A 16,669-nucleotide genomic window follows, 5' to 3' on the forward strand; every position below is an offset into this window, starting at 1 on the left:
AAGCACCCAGGAGAAACCTGGCTTTAAAATTTGCTCCAAGATGACATTATGACTGCATATCTGAAATCCTGTCACTGCATTAGAATAAGAAATATAAAGGCTCAAATGTTAACTTCATGACCAGTAAACATAAAAGCATTATGAACCAGATGCATCCAAGGTCAATGCATCCAGCTTCCGTGCTATGGAAACTGCTTTTCCAGGCTGTTCCAGTGCAGAAGCCAACACATTCTTCTTTACATAGGAACTGATTCAATATTTCCATTCCATTTTCAAGTTTTCAGCCATGGAACGTTACCCACTTCATACTCATTTTGCTGTAGTGGAGGAAAAAATATTGCCTGTGGAGTTTGTGCCAATAAAACCTAGAATCCATTTATGCAGTGTCATTTCTTTAGTGGGCTAGGAGGTAAACTGTGGTCAGCTTTATCAGTTCAAATGGCTTCCACAATTCTTCTCTATATCGGGCACCAATTCATTTATGATGAAAAAGGGTTCTGGCTTCCTGCAACTGCAGTTTAGTTTAAGACTATGAAAAAGGTCACTTTAAGGCTATGGCCAAAGGGACAACGGGAAAAAAAAATAAAATTATTTTTATATATATATATATATATATATATATATATATATATATATATATATATATATATATATATATATATATATATATATATAATCTGATCTTGAAATACCTAGGAAAGGAAAAGAAAAAAAAAAAAAGTAGTTGGGGGCCATAAAAAGACAGACAGACAAAAAGACAGACTAAATGCCCTCTGCAGAAAAAGTTAAAATACCATTCTTGCAGAGAGTCACATTACTCTTCCAGTCTCTCAAACCTACAGGGATTGAAATTAGGCTTAGCCCAGTAGGAATTGGATTTAGTCAGAGGGTGGGTCACACACAGCTCTGCATTACCTTGATCATTCAGCTATATTTTAGGGACATTTAACCTGTTGGACTGATCTGGGAAAACACTGTCAGTTGCATTTTCAGAGTGGCCTCAGCCCATTTTCCCAGCATGAGTTTGGACAAGATTCAACCATAAGCAACTGTTGCTTTTAGGAAGAAAACATTAACTTGGTTGAAAACAGCATGATAAAGAGGACACAGCAGCCTCAGTTGCTGGAGTCCAGTCTGTTATCACCTTTATCTGCCTGCTTTGTTGTTTGTTCAGCAGCCTGAGAGGTAAGGAGGGGCATTCTGAAACTCTTGGCTGTAAAAACAGACGCAATTTGCATGGTGCTGCACAGATATTTGTCACAACTCTTTAAAAAAAAAAAAAAATTAAAAAAAAATTAAAAAAAAAAAAACAAAAAAAAACAACCAACCAACCCAACAGCATTTACATTCCTTTCTGTTGAAATAGACTAACTGTCATCACGTCCACACAGAGATAGAGAAACCCACTGCCACCCAAAGTGGTGAGCTAAGGCTCAGTAACACTCCTTGGGCTTCCTTATGATGCCCTCAGCATGAAGGGAAAAGGACAAAGATGACCCTCAAATCAGGAGGTGACAAATGAGATGTCAGTGCTGTAACGTATCAGGTTCCCTCACAGCATGCTGAAGGTATATACGTGACCTTTCCAACCACAGCATTTGCGTATAGATTACACCTCTTGCATACCCTCTTTAAAGCGATCCCTAAGACTGTTGGTTTGGGAAGACATGGAGAAAAGAGCAGGAGTGGGTTTTTTAAAGCTAGAAAGGTCCGTTAGGAGGCACAGTGTTATTTTCCCTTGAATCGTCCGTGTACACAGCTCTACATTTCCACAGTCCTCCTGCGCAGCCCTTGCAGCAAAAGGCTCCTGTCTGTTCCTCCCGATCCGGTACACATGGTAAGACAAGAAGTCAAATCCTTTGGACAAATCGTTATAACTTCACAGATACATGGTGCACTTCTTCCGCAATGAAAGATATTAGTCACGAAACTCAATGCCAGACTTGATTTATAGCCATGATTTTAACTACAAATCCTTCTGCCACCCTCTTGAGGGCAACGGAGATACCAAGTAGCAACATATACACATACATACAGACCTAAGCTATACACTCCAGACAACACAGAATGAGATTTCAGCTAATATAGCTTCTATTTGATTTCCTCAGAGCAGCACTCGGGTCCTCACATCTCCTATACAAAACAGCAGTATTTTTTCCACCAGGATTTAGAGAGGTTTTTCATCTTGTCTGGAGTCCTACACTTGGATTTCTTTGGTTGCTGCTGGGTATCTGAGTACTGAATTCCAGCCACAATGGCTGCATCAAAGACCTCCTTGAGGTTTTTCTGAGTCAAAGCCGAGCACTCGATGTAGGATGCAGCTTTAATTTCCTCAGCACAGAGCTTTGCGGCCTCCTCCGGGACCGGCTTCTCCTTGCACTTGTCCAGCTCGATGAGCACCTTGACATCCTCCCGGAGGTCCGACTGCGTCCCCACCAGGATGATGGGCGCCTTGGGGCAGTGGCATCGGATTTCGGGGACCCACTTCTCGCTGACGTTCTGGAAGGACGAGGGGCTGACAACACTGAAGCACAGCAGGAAGATGTCTGTGTTGGTGTAGCACAGAGGCCTCAGCTTGTCGAACTCATCCTGGACAGAACGACACTGTGTTAGCACATGACAAACAGCGCTGCGTAGGCCGCAAAACACCCCCAGCTTCAACCCCTGTCCTCCTGGGATACCACAGCACCAGAAACTGGGATGAGGTGGGGCAGCAGGCCCATGTGCAGACCCAAGGCCTGACCATGCCCAGCCACGAGCCCCCACCCGGCTGAGCTTTTCTAACGCTGCAGCTTCAAATGCTTACGTATTGCCTTTGCTACTTGCACATCAGCCCTCTGCCCTATATCTGCCCAAAAAAGGACCAGCAAAGCCACAGAGAGCAATGAAGCTAAAAAGAAAGATATGGGAGGGAAAAGGTACGCGGGCCTCAAAGGTATCGTCCTGCCTGCAGACACAGGCGAGAGCACAGCAGACAAGTGGCAGCAAGCACACTCTGGCCGGAAACATTTTGAAACCAGTGCTACTTAACAACATCCTACAGGAGAGGCAATAATTTCCCTGCCTTTGTAACCAGGGATTTAAATCCAATGGCAGCAACAGCGAATCACAATGCACGGGCTTAACATGCCAATGGCATGGAATAAGAGCTTTACCTTTCCCTCCCACCCATGCCACATCAAACAAACTGCAGAGAGGCCTCCCTGGTGCTATCTTTTTTTTTTTTCCCTCCTCCTTTCCTCTTTTTGTTAGAGGAAACTCCAACAAAGCAAGGCCCTTCTGCAGCTTCAGGAGGTAGCGGAAAGAAAGCCGAGCACCTGAAGGTAATAAAGGAGCAAAGAATGAAGCAAGAAGCAAGGGTTAACTAACTGCACACAGCCCTTTATGCTGACAGCAGGATGAAAGCAGGGTAACACCAGCAGCCTGAGCAGGTAGGATTTGCCTCTATGAAGTGACATTTTAATTAAAATGGACACGTTCTCAAAAGCTCTGAATTTAAAGTGCAGAGAATAAACGCAGCTGAAGACATCTCTCCAACACCAGCATTTTGCTGCTGAATTGCAAGTCGTGTGTTAATTTTCAAGATGGGAAATTTTGATTTAAAGCCTGTGAGGGCAAAGGATATGCAGCTTAAAGCCCACTGGAAGCCTCAGAAGTCTCGTTCCACTTGAATGAATTTCTTCCAGCAGCAACTCCAAGAGAGACAGCAATTTATAAAACACGAGTCAAGAAAGCAAGCTTCATTAGCTCTGCTGATTCTCAGATTAAGGCTCACAGGAGAGCAGGCTCTCACCATTTGACTGGGGGAGCCCCGTGCTCACTGAGCTGCAGCACTGAAGGACAGGGCCATTTGCAGCAAGGAATCTCGCTGCCTAACTGCCTCTTCTTAAAACGTGAGAAACCTCAGCAGCACTCGATTCAATGGGCTTGAAAGTCAAACCTAGATCTTAAGGGTCTCTGCTCAGATGGGACGGCGCCCTTCATGTTCCAAGTGCACTCCTGTGGATTCAATGGCAGGTACACAAACTGCAGGGCTCTGCACCTCTTCAGGCTGCTGACACTGAAATAGCTGGAATTTCACCCTGACTGGAGTGCTCTTTCAGCTGCAGATTCCAGCAGCAATCTCACCCAGCCAAGCGTATTTTATTCAGGATGACTAATGCTGTAGACAACCTCTCCATTTGTAATGAAGCAACTCCCCCTGTTCCAGGGCACTTGGACAGCCAAACACCTGAACCACTCACTCTGCAGCAGTGCAGGTGAGCAGACTGACTGGCACCACCTGGCCTGGGCACTACATCCACAGGCTGTCACCACACAGGTGCGGTCATCTGCATGCTCTGCCTATGAGCACACACAGAGTTCCACCCTGGCACAAGACCAGGGGACACCTGATGCTATTACCTGCAGAAGGCAGGTAATAACCTGCTTGCAGGCTTTCAGGCTGGGTTTGTAGGGCAAATGGAAGACCTATACTGCTGCCAAGGCTGAGTAGCCCTCCGAAGTCCTCTCTTAAGTGGGGCACCTGCTTGCAGAGCACCTAACTAGGTTTGTGTGCTAAGGCCGCTGAGATTTATCCGTGTGGCTATGGGGAAGCCACAGACCTGGATCCACAAAGCAGTTAATGAATCCAGCTCCAATCCCTTTCAAAAACAAGTTAAGCAGCAAAAAACCTCAAGCGACCTGGGCTCAAACAGTACTGCATGTGTTTATGACACACACAAGCCAAGAACATGCAGAAAACACAAGAGATGGGTGCTCTGGTCAGGCAAACGAGGAGCTGGAAGTAGCAGGAGTTTGTCAGCTTGGCAGAGGCAGCACTTCTTAGTGGCTGGGAATTGAAAGTGTGAAGTCTCCACAGATGCCACCAAATGGTATTTTTTTCTCCCTCAAGTCCCTTTAACAGCACAGTTTCCACCTCTCTATACCTACAGCTATGAATGTTTTACATGCTTGTGTCTCAAACACAGTAATTCTCATTTCCGTGGTTATTTAACTAAAAATTGAAGCCAGTGACAACTGCTCTCAGCAGATACCAGGTGGCCCTCCAGATTCTGGGGTCACCACAGGGACTGCTTTGCGTGACCTCTCCTCCTGGGACCTCCCCCCCCCCCAGCTTGTCACTGGGGTTGGCGGCTTCACTGACCTGCCCAGCCGTGTCACAGAGCTGCAGTCGCACCGGCTTGCCATCCACAGACACCACGGCTAGTGGGGAGAGGAGGAGAAAAAAAGCGTGGTGAGTTCAACTTTGCACGTTTTCCATTAGGAAAAAATTAAAAAAAAAAAAAAAGAGTTAAGAAGGAAAGAAGATATACAGTCTCCCTGTCCTTACAGCCCTTCTCTTTGCTTAGGCTGGATGCAGCTTAGCAGGGCTGGAGCCGGATCTAGCACTAGCAATCGGGCACGCAGCCTGGGAGCTCTCCGCTTCATTTCCCCGTGAGCGGCACGGCACAGACCCCCGCGCTGTGCCCTCCCCTGCTGTAGGGGCGTCACTCGACCATCCTCTTACCCGTTCCCAAGCACAGAGAGCCCCCGCCGGGCCGAAGGCACGCGGAGCGGAGCCTCACCCTCCGCAGCCACCACTGGAGATGAAATTTTAGCCCTGCCAGCTCCCGACGCAAGCCGCTCCGCTCGAGCGCGCCGGCCGCGGGCACCCCGGGACCGACCCCCTTCACCCCCCCGCCCCCTGCTCGCTGCCGTCCCCCGGTCCCCGCTTACCGGAGAAGTTGTCGAAGGCAGTGGGGATGTACTCGGTGGGGTACCCGTTGGTGGTGTAGCTCACCACCAGACTGGTTTTCCCCACGGCGCCGTCCCCCACCAGCACACACTTGATGCTGCGCCGGGGCTCGGCTCCGGCACCCGCCCCGTTCCCCGCTGCGGCCCCGGCCCCGCTCCCTGCCGCCCGGCAGCGGCCGCCCAGCGCCGCCCCCAGTGCCGCCGCCGCCCGCCCGCTGCGCACTCTGCGCGGGGGCACCGGCGGCACCTCGCAGCCGCCCGGCACCGGCTTGCTGATGTAGCCCGCCTCGCCCTCCTGCTGCGGCGGCATCCGAGCGGCGCCGCGCGGCACCGCCGGCCGGGGGGCGGCGCGCGGCCCGGGGCCGCCGGCCGGGGAACGGCGGGGCGCGGAGACGGTGGCGACGGGCGAGCGATGCGGAGCAACCGCGGGCCGGCAGGCGCGGCGCGGCCGCCGCGAAGCCAGCACCGGCGGAGCGGGTGCTTCCCGGGGGCGGGAGGGCGAGCGGCTTCCGGAACGGTGCGGGCAACGAGAGCCCGGCTGGGTGTGCTGCGCTTTGCTGAGCTGCACTGTGCTACGCTGCGCTCGCCTCGCCCCGCGCTACGGAGTCCTAAACGCCAGCCCCGCGCCGCCGCGTGACATAGCGCGGAGTGGGGAGGAGCCGCCCGGCGCGGCCCGGCCCGGCCCGGCCCGGCAGGCGGCGCCATAGCACCCGCTCCGCCCGCCCGACGGCTGCGGCCGCTGGGCAGGGGCGTGGCACCGCCCGGCGACCGTGCTCCCGATTGGGCCGCCCTCCCCGTCGGGCGCCGCCATTGGCTGGAGCGGATGGGGCGCGCCGCCTGCACCGTCGGGGCCGCCCGCGCTCCGCTGGTGGCGCTGCCGTCAGGGCGCAGCCGGAGCCCGTGTGCTGCAATAGCAGGCATGGCTCAGTGCGTACCTTGCGTTATACTGCCGCTGCTAGTCCTCATGGGGGTGCCCGGGTTAGATCAAAAGCGTTCTGTTTTAATTTAGTTTAATTATAGCATGAGTACCTCCCAGGGCTGTACTGCTTTAGCAGTATCTTCGCGGCACGGAGGCAGTCGTGTCGGATAGAGCCAGTGCGGCTCAGCCTTGCTGGAAAGGAAAGCACCCTGTATGCATGGTAAGGGATGGTATCTGCTGTTACTTCTCCCTCCATAGCTGTATGCAGCAGAGGGCGGCTGTCGTGTGCCTGGTGCACCTGCTGTGTGCTGCACTGTGCAGGGCAGAGCCACGACTGCAGCCTGGGCTCCCAACTCACTCACTTCCATTCAAAACAGTTTTGAGAAAAGGAGAACTCTAATTACGTCCTAGCTGTATTTTGTCTCAGCATCCCACAAACGATGCACGTTGTTGGTGCTGTGAAGTGGTACATGATGCTGGAAGGCATGGTAAGCTCCGCAGCTTGGGTCACTTCAGGTAGTGTGTCATCAAATGAATTGTAGCAGAATCTGGAAAAATCACTAGGACCACCTGGTCCAACTGCCCATCCCCACCACGGCCACTGACCATGTCGCTGAGTGCCCACATGTTTCTGTAACACCTCCAGGGATGGTAACTCCAGAACTTCCCTGGGCAGCCTGTGCCCATGTGTCAAGGCCATGCAGTGTCTGTGCCCATGTTGGATGATGCACAACCTGAGGGTGAGCAGCAAGCCACAACCGCTGGTACAAGGATGCAATCTGACCTGGTTGTGGGCACGAGGATGTCTGAGCGATGCTATATCCTATCTGTGATGACAAATAGTAAATCCATGTCCTATATCAGTGCAGTGATGAGAACTCATTAAGAGCACAGTTGCACAAGCTCCTGTAGGTGGGAGGTGAGGGGTGAATGCTCCGTACCAGCTAAACATCCGTTTGAACAGCGTTGAAAGATGATGCTGGAAAGCTCTTCATTGCAAACACTGCAAGTGAAAAATGCCATGTGTGCATTTTTGAACACCTTCGGTGGCCAAATGAATTGAACCGAGTGGGGTCTGGTGAGATAACTACAACTGCCCACATTGTTCTTGTACTGGGAGGGCAGGAGCAGCCTGGGAGCTGCATGGCTGTGCTGTACTGTAATGTGCCCTGCCAGATACAGTAGCCCTTTGTATGAGAGGATGATCTAAGCCATTGTTGTGCCCACCCGCACCATAGCAGCAAGCCGGGGCAGCACCAACAGCGGTGCCACCCTGCATGAAGGATGCTCTAAGCAACATCTGCTGTCCCCAAGCTATCAGCCCAGCCCTACTGCATGCACCCATCTTGCAGGTTGGAATACAGCTGTTTTCAGAGCTGAGCTGTGGGATAACAAATCTTAGTTCCATGCAGGTCACTAGGGTGCTGCTGTTTGTCCATTATCAGCTTTCTCTCTATCTTGTGTGCTCGTGTTAGTCAAATATCATTCTTTGAGGAAAATGACAGAATGAGGAAATTATTTTATCAAAATGTGAAGCAGGTCATTGTTATATCCTGGCTTATCATTTTCCCTGTGATACAAAGAATCTGAACGGGGTGCTGGCCTTGTAGAATGAAAGCTTTCCCTTTTTTTTCCTGCAGAAACTTGACAAGCCTGACACGGAGCAAGGCACTGGGCATGACGTGATGCAGTGCTGCTGGTGCAGGGCAAGGTACAGACTGCCCCAGGGGGCTGTCACCGGGGTCCCACTTGTTGTGAAAGCAGCAAACCCACAGCTGGAAAGTGGCCATCTTTGATGCTCCCCATTTTCTTCCAAAACAGTGAGATCGTGGCAATGCTGCTGAGCTGGTCACTGGCTGGAGAGGTGAAAAGGAGGGAAAGGGGAAGTGTGAGGGAGCAAAAGAGGGCAATAAGCCAGGGAAGCAAAGGGAGATTGTGTGAGGGACAGCTCTGACCTACCCTGACTCCAGAAGAGTGCTTTTGAGGCTGCTTCTTGACTGCCAGGAGAGAAAAGGGCTGGGGAAGCACAAGATTCTGTTCTTTTTATTATAAACTTCATTTGATGTGTATATATATATATGTGCCAGGGCTTTTTTAGAGAACATGTTTGTCACTCAAAATATCAACCTCAGGCAAGTTTTCACTACGTGGGGAAAAGGTTCAGGAACCGGCACACATTATTAACACAGTAATATCCCCCCACCCCTCCAGCTAAGTTCTGATTGAGAAGGCACTAACATGAGCTCAAAATCAAAATGGATTGCTGAAATCAACCTGAAAGCAAAATAAAACAAAACTAAACAAAGCAGAATTGCTTCATGCCACTCAAATTCCTAATTAATTCAGAAAACAAATTAACCTTAGCCTCCTATCTGCAGTGCCTCTGCAGGGGAGTCGCTGTGGGAGGTGATCCCTTTATCTCACTTTTAACATCCTTTTCACCCCACCTCAGACCACAGCCACTGGCAGACACTGAGTGTCCTGAGTGCTGTGTGGCAGTCACCAATTTGCCCATCCTAGAGCTTCTCATGGCCCAGGGCTGTCCCACAGCCTGGGGCACAGGGATGGAGCTGTGCTGCAAGGATGGAGCAGTGTCACTGTGCTTCTGCTTACACGGGCTTTTAACATGCTATTTCAGCCTCGGAGTTGCAGAGGCAATCTTGAATGAGGCAGTTAACTCCAAGCCCTAGACTGAACATCTGAGGGGAGAGAAAAGTATAAGAGAGGAAGCTTTGGCAGCGTGCTGTACGTTGGGGCATCCCAAGATGGGCCATGCATATCCTGTGTGGACCAACATCTTGGAAGAGGGACAGCACCTTCCTCCTGGGAGGCCTCTGCCAGCAGGGCTGGGAGGTAAGGGGCATAGAGACCCTCCTGCCCTAACTGGTTCCTTCTGCACTCACAAGCTGGTTGCTTGCAAAGTCTAAGAAGCGATGGTTGCTCCATGTGTTATCTCTTCTGGAGCCAGCCACTTTCTCTTGGTGTCAAACTTGGACAATTCCCATGGGCAGTGCTGAAAAGACTTTTTCCAGTTTTAAAGATCTTCTCTGAAAGCAGTTGCTAGGATCTTGTTAGTGAGGATTAAATACTTGGAACAATCCAGCACAAGCGTCAGTTTTACTGGAAGTGAATAAGGCAAACTTTCCTATAAGCTGCCCTACTTACAACCCAGAGGTGCACCACGGGATGGCTTTCACAGCCTCACAATGGAAAGAGCCACAGTTCTCCATGCTACATGGCAAAGCAAAGGCAGGAAAGTAAACACCAGGATTCACCAGGTGCAAAGCAAACAGCTCAATAACCACCACAGTCACAGCCTGCCCTGCTCCAGTGCTCATAGGTGGAGCTCATAGGTGGAGTTCCCAGGTGCCTCCCAGTGCCCAGCCCAAATCCAGCTGCCTTCAGCCTCTCAGCTGCCACAGGTATGTGCAATCAGATATGGAAGCCAGCTGCAATGTGAGCTATGTTTTCCTTTCAAGCTTCCTCTCTTTACCTGAAATGCTACATCTTCCACAGCTTTAAGGTTCTCCATGCCTTTGAAAAAGAATGCCAGAGCAAGAAGAACAAACAAAAGGCTGCAGCTCCCCAGCTCCAAGAGTAGAGGAGTCCTCACCCAGAGGTGACCTATGGGCTTTGAAGACCAGGCACTGTTAGCTGTAAATGCAGACCACTACAACGTACTCAAGATTTCCAATTGCAGTAAAGGCACTGGGAGCAAGAGATGGATAGGTTGCCAGCTGTGTCAGTATGATAAGACAAGCAAGGACACCAAAGCTTTCATTTGAAAGCAAATTGAAACCTCAGCAGTGACACAGGGCAAATCAGCACATAAGCTGCACATGGAACTCTGAGCAAGGCACTGTGGACAAACGTTTCTTATCTTCAGCTGACGTCAATAGGAATAGCAGCAAAGTGTTTCCTAGAGAGGACGAGGAGAAAGTCCAAAAGATTTTTCAGCAGTAAAAAAGTGCTTTTTATAAAGCAGTGCTTTATAAAATGTTACTGCTTTTCATTGACAATGAGCGGACAGAATTACCCACAAGTTCTCCCAGAAGTCTGCTTGCTTGTATGGATTTAACAGTGCCATTCCTGCAGGAATGCTGCCTGCTGTCTCCGCTGCATCCCAAAGACAACCTGGGAAGCAAAGTCTCTCAAGCAGCACAAGGTACAGCTGTGATAATTACCCACTTGCTCTGATGGTGTGTGAAACAGGACTCTGGGAGAGGCAGGATGTGGTGATTGAGGCTTTCTGCAAGATGATGCTCCCACAGCCACCTCCCCATTTCTCAGAGTTCCTGCTCCTCCAGCAGCCCATCTTACTGACTTTTGCTTTGCTTTCCAGTTTTATTATTTTCATTAAATCTAATTATCAGAAGAGTGGATGAGGCCCATCTTGGATGGATTTTTTCTTTGTCAGTAGTTTTCATTTTGCCAAGTTTGTTTTGTTTTGTTTTTTGCTTTTAAACTCTTTTGATAATAAGAGGCAGGTGACCCAGCAGCAAAAACACTGCTCATCAGCCTGGAGAGCTCAGGGGAGGCTTTCTCCCCCCCCTGAAAACCCAGAGGAACGAGCCTATGCTGCTGCAGAGCTGGAATTGCACCCAAACCACAGGGAACTGTCCTGAGCGTCCCAAAATATTGCCCAGCCTACCCTTAGTATCTGCCTGCTGTTTTTGGGTTGCATTTGCAGAGCGGGGCCTGGGCTGCATGCAGACCCAATGGATCTTGCTGTTGTGAGCAATGGTGTAAGAGCAGCAGATCCCAGAGCCTAGTCTGCCAGGGGGAACAAAGAGATGGTTATAGGTTTGGGGAGAAAAAATAAGGAAACGAAAAAGAAAAGAGAACAAAGAGCCATTGACAAGAGGCATAAATAAGCTAGGTCTTAAGTGTCATTCCCCATCTGATAAAACAAAAATGTCCAGAGCAACCATTAAGAAAAAAAAAATACCACGCAGGATTAAATATCTGTTTGGCTCTATGCACTGACTGTACACAGAGCTCTTTTTCCTTTTGTGCTCTCAGTTATCTTTCTTCTCGATTAATGTGGAGCTGGCCACATATTCATATGTGGATGATGCAGACCCATATTTTGGGAGCTGCCTTTGTGTAGTCTGCACTTTCAGGAGCTTGGAGCAAAGCAAAACAGCAACATGTGTGTGAAGGAAAGGGGAAGGTGCTTGGGCTGATCCTATGACATGCATCAAAGGGGTAGGGATGAGAATTTGAGAGGGATTCAAAGCCAGAGACAACTCCAGCAAGGGGTTAAAGATGGCAAGACAGTACTGAATAAAAAGTACACAGCAGAAAAGGACAAGTGTGGGGAGTGCCGCTGTGGGCTGCTTGGGGCAAACAGGACATTGGTGACCATCAGGCAGCAAGGAGATGGACGGGTGGCTGCCCCTCACTGTGGGCTGTGAGCAGTGAGGGGCTGCACGCAATTTGGCTTTGCCATGCCAAAGAGAAGGGGGATAATCCATTCTCCACAGCACGTGGAGGTAAATAAGGCAAGAAATAATGAGATTAAAGTGCAGCAAGGGAAGCTCAATACAGCTGTCAGAAAAAACTTCCTAATGGTAAGGATAGCTGCATATTGCAATTGCCTCTTGGGGCCATGGCATCTCCACTGGAGTGAGACGCATGGGGCTGTCAGGAACAGCTGGGTAAAGCTGCATGCGTTTCTAGGGAGCAGGGATGTGCTGGTGCTTTTGATAGTTTCTCTTCCAGCCACACTTTTGGAAAACAATTGAAGGACTGCCAAGGTCAATGGCCCTGCGGTGATTTCCACTGGTGACAGACAGAAAGCTAGGTAAGCCCAGTACTCCTTCTCTCTAACCATAGTATTTGTTTGCATGGAAGTAGGTGTACCTGCTCAACATTCCTTCTCTGTGCACTTCCCTGGCCTCCTCTTCTCATCATGCAGATCACCAGTGTGTCCCTGAAGCACAGGATATGATGTCCTCTTGGGAACCCAGCTGGGGAAACTGGAATTCAAAGGTGAATAAGTAAAAATGTGGGGTGTTTTATTTTCTTCTTCTTCTTTTTTAATATATATAAAATAGAGACTGAATTCTGCAAACCTATGTGTGGTTACTTCACTGTTAACCCAAGGGTAAACATCCTCACACTCAAGGCCCATCTCCGCTGACTGGAGCTCCCCATTAAAAGGTCTGTGCTTCTGTATAGCGTGTTCTTCAAAAGCCAGATGACAATAAGAAGTCGTCTTACTTCAGCAAGGCACCTATTTCACTTCTCTCACTACATCCATAGGAAAATAGCTGTGCTAAATACACTTTGGGATCAAGGCCCCGTCAAGCAGAATAGATTCCATGCACCAAACCGACAGGCTTCTTGCAGATTTGTTGCTATGGTGCTATTGCCTTGAGATATTAAAATATCACTCATCAGCCTCCATGGGAGCCTACCCAGAAAAGTAACCACCACAAATTAATAGAACATTGTTTTGGCCGCAGTCACCGAGCAGTTAATTTGTTTTAAGCTTTAATCATCCTTAACTTCACGTTTGGCTGTTAACCCACAAACTGATCATTAACTGCATGTAATGAATGACTGATTTCTAAAGGATTGTTCCAAAGCAAGTTGCTTTTTCATTTGTTGCCAAATGACTTTAATATCTCCCACCAGCACATGGGTGACCTATTGATTCCCCCATAAGAATCTGAGGTGAAACAGGGAGGTACTTGCAGGTTATCTGCCTATAAACAGGCTGCTCAGAGCTGATAAACTTGATGGGGCTGCATCCCACTTTCCAATTTCACTCAAGCTTCCCAAAGAGGCAGGAGTAACCTGGCTGGGTTGTTGTGGGTCACAGCTGGAGGTCTTTAATCAACATTCCCAGTGAAACAGCAGGAGTTTGGTTGGCCTGAAACCCAAATCAAGATTTCGCTGGTATTTACTTTGGTGCTTGTCCCTTTCATAGCAGCTGGTTATGGATGAATGTGATGTTGCTGCAGAAATGATCAAATGCCAATTGGACTTCTTGTTTTTTTTCTTCTCCCTTCAGTTTTAAAATGCCTACAACTGAAATGTTCTAGTGGCAACTCGTTTAGGCTGTTTAGATGTATCTGCTAGTAAATGAAAGGAGCAATTTTTTTGTTTTAGGTAAACAAAATCTTCTGACTCACAGTCCCTATGGTCAGCCACGAGACAATCCTCCTCTCCCATCTTAAGGTCTGTAAGGCCCAAGAAGCTGACTCTGACTCACTGAGGAGGGGTGAGGACTGGGCCATTTCCACAGTGTGCACCTTTCTTGCTGACAGTGCAGACAGAAGTCAGACGGGAGAAAGCCTCCACCGCACTGCCCCAGTTTCTCTTCAGGTATCACTGGGCTTTGATTGTTCTCTTTGGTACAAGAATAAGTTAAACTCATATTTGTAAGTATCTGCTTGAACTCCCCTGCACTGATAGGCACAGGCATTGGGAAATTTGTGTTTAGTACCACCACTGCTGCATCTTTGAACTTAATTTTGGAAGCACCCCTGTCACCCCAGTGAAAGTAAAACACGATATGGAACTAAAAGCTTCCTGCCAGACTTACAATGCTAAGTGCTGCCAGCTTTTTCTGGAGAAGAGTCTTCAGTAAAATATTTTCTAATTGAGGAATGCTGATTCCTTCAAACTGTTGACTTTCTGGTGAGAACCACAAAGGAAAACATGCCCAATATATTTCTCAAATAAAACTAATGAAGAAAAAATTAGGAATGTCTAATGTGTTTTCATGTTACTGGCATTTATAATGGTGTTTTCTTTATTCAAATGATGCCTGCTATTGAAATAATTTTACTTTCAAGTGAACAAAAAAAAAAAAAAACAACCAGCGTGAAAGTATTGAAATGCAATGTTTCAGTTGACTCCCACTGCTTTTTTTGTTGTTTGCCTGCAAACATTTTCCACAGTTTGAGTTTTCAGTTCCTTTTTGTGACCTTAGAGGTATTTCTTCCATTTCAAGTACCTTCTATTTGCAGAAAACAGCAAGCAGATAATTGTGCCCAAGCAAAAAACAGGGTGAAGCTCCAGCTAAGGCAGGCCATGGAAACACCAGGAAAACATTCCCAGTGCCTCAGCACCTGGTGCCATGGCTTCAGGGCACAGCAGGGCTCTGCTGTGGGTTGTTCAGACCAAGCATGCCATGGGCCTCCTGTGAGAAGCTGCCAGCGTGAGGCCCAGCAGGACGAGGAAATGGATAGGAGCAGGCTGAGAACTGGAGGGACAGTCATTTTTTTTTTTTTTTTTCTATGTACATTTATTGAATTTTCCAGTTGCAGAAATGCAATCAAGTCAATTCATAGTCCACAGGAAGAATGTCCTAGTGTAACAAAAACACAAGGTTTCCAGTATTCATTTCTACTGCTAAAATCTTGCAGAAAAGTATCTGTTACCACGCATAGGGAGGGAATGTTCTTAACGGGGACAAAGCTCCCAGTGAAATCCTGGACTGTAGCACTGGGACCAAGGCGATGCAGAGGCTGCCACTGCTGCTATTACTGTTTTTAACCCTGCTGTGTCCTGCATCACGGTGGGACCAGCAATACACCAGTAACTTCTGCTGCATTGTGCACTTTTGTAAAGCTGTCTCCTCAGACCACACCAAACTCACATTGGAAAGAGTTTTCCAGAACTCAGTGAGCTCCCAGTTCTGCCAGCAGAGCTGATAAGAGGGCCTGAGGCAACAAGCCTGACTATAGGGACAGCCACCTCTGTGATCGCAGTTATCATTGCTCCTGAAGGCAATAACCACAATAAAGCGGTTAGTACTAATAAACCAGATCTCCAAGCAGCAGCACTGCTAGCAGCACTCACTTCATGCCTTGGGCCAAGATGTGGAGAAGCTTGGACTGTGAGGTTCTGAGTGCTGGCCTGCAGGGCTGCTAAGCAGTGTGGGGCTGGACACAGGATGCCAGAGTGAGAGTATCTCAGGACGCCAGGATGCAGGATGTGGGGTGCAAAGCAGAGATGGGAGATGCGTGCTGCAGGATGAGGGGGTGTGCGGATTTCGGGATGTGAGGATGAAGGATACGGGGAAGCAGGGATGCGAGGCTGGAGAGATGGCGAGGCGGCTGAAGGGTTACGGTGGCGGCGGCCGCCCCCTGCTGTCGGTACGGCCGCAGTGCCGGTGGCTGTGGGGCCGGGGCTCCTCTGGGAGCTGCCTCGATGCCGCCCGCTGCGCCTCGGGTCGGCACCCGCTGCTGCAGAGCCGCGCCCCTTCTGCCCCGCGATAGCCGCTTCCCGCCAGCCGGCCCCCTGCTTTGGCCCGATTTTGCAAGATGCTGACGGATCCTTGTGTTTTTCGGTTTTTTTCCCCCCCTTTGTTTGTGCCAACACTTGGCGACAAAGGAGCGCGCGTTTTCCATGCAAGCTGTCCCGCGGTGCCGTCGGGTTACTGATTTATCCCATTAGCTTAGAGGTCAGAGTAGCACAATCAGGGGCTATTTGTCCACTAGCTGGAGTCACTCACGGCTGACAAAACCGTCCTCATTTCCAGCCCCCTGCAGCTGTGTGAGAATCAGTGCAGCGAGTAGGAATGGCGCCTGAGCCCTCTGCACCCCTTTTCCCAACTGCAGATCATCCTGAATAAGGCAGCACAGCGAACCGGTGCCTACAGGCAGCTCGGTGGCTCCAGCTCTCCTTTCCCAGGGACTGCTGGGACAGCCGCACAGCTCTGCGCTGTCACCAGCCACCTGTGGTGGGGCTACTTTCTTATTCCTTTATTGCCTGTTTTTGTTTTCTATTAAGAAAAAAGAAAGAAAAATGAGAAAAAAGAAAAAAGGAAAAAAAAGAAATAGTACACTTTCTCTATTATCAGAAATGTCCCAATATAGTTACAAACAGGCTGTGCTGTACTAATTTCTTAATCTCCTCTAGGATGAACTAAAAACTTACTCATGTGATTACCCAGTTCTCATCAAATATACACAGGACCAACCCCTGGGACTGGTACATGCGGTACAGCATGTTTTCCATGGCTGTTCTGTGCCACTTGTGTAGTGGTAGCAGCAC

The 16,669-nt window shown here is 49.2% G+C and overlaps 1 protein-coding gene across 1 annotated transcript; it reads right to left on the reverse strand.

The window, feature by feature from the left end:
• Positions 1 to 1,273: 1,273 nt before the first annotated feature.
• RHOU (ras homolog family member U) lies at positions 1,274 to 6,046 on the reverse strand. Its single transcript, XM_048937141.1, has 3 exons — positions 5,719 to 6,046; positions 5,147 to 5,205; positions 1,274 to 2,589 (listed from the first exon to the last, which is right to left on the reverse strand). Exons 1-3 carry the CDS (start codon positions 6,044 to 6,046, stop codon positions 2,134 to 2,136), a joined length of 843 nt encoding a protein of 280 aa, XP_048793098.1. The 3' UTR covers positions 1,274 to 2,133.
• Positions 6,047 to 16,669: the final 10,623 nt, after the last annotated feature.

The sequence above is a fragment of the Lagopus muta genome, chromosome 2 (genome assembly GCF_023343835.1).
Source record: "Lagopus muta isolate bLagMut1 chromosome 2, bLagMut1 primary, whole genome shotgun sequence".
Taxonomy (NCBI): Eukaryota; Metazoa; Chordata; class Aves; order Galliformes; family Phasianidae; genus Lagopus; species Lagopus muta.

What these genes read in the sequence shown, in the direction of transcription:
- RHOU (XM_048937141.1), bottom strand. Translation starts at nt 6,046, where the DNA reads ATGCCGCCGCAGCAGGAGGGCGAGGCGGGCTACATCAGCAAGCCGGTG. An exon ending in TGCCTTCGACAACTTCTCCG is followed by an intron (nt 5,206 to 5,718) that starts GTAAGCGGGGAC and finishes TCTCCCCACTAG; the next exon opens with CCGTGGTGTCTGTGGATGGC. An exon ending in TCTGTGACACGGCTGGGCAG is followed by an intron (nt 2,590 to 5,146) that starts GTCAGTGAAGCC and finishes CGTTCTGTCCAG; the next exon opens with GATGAGTTCGACAAGCTGAG.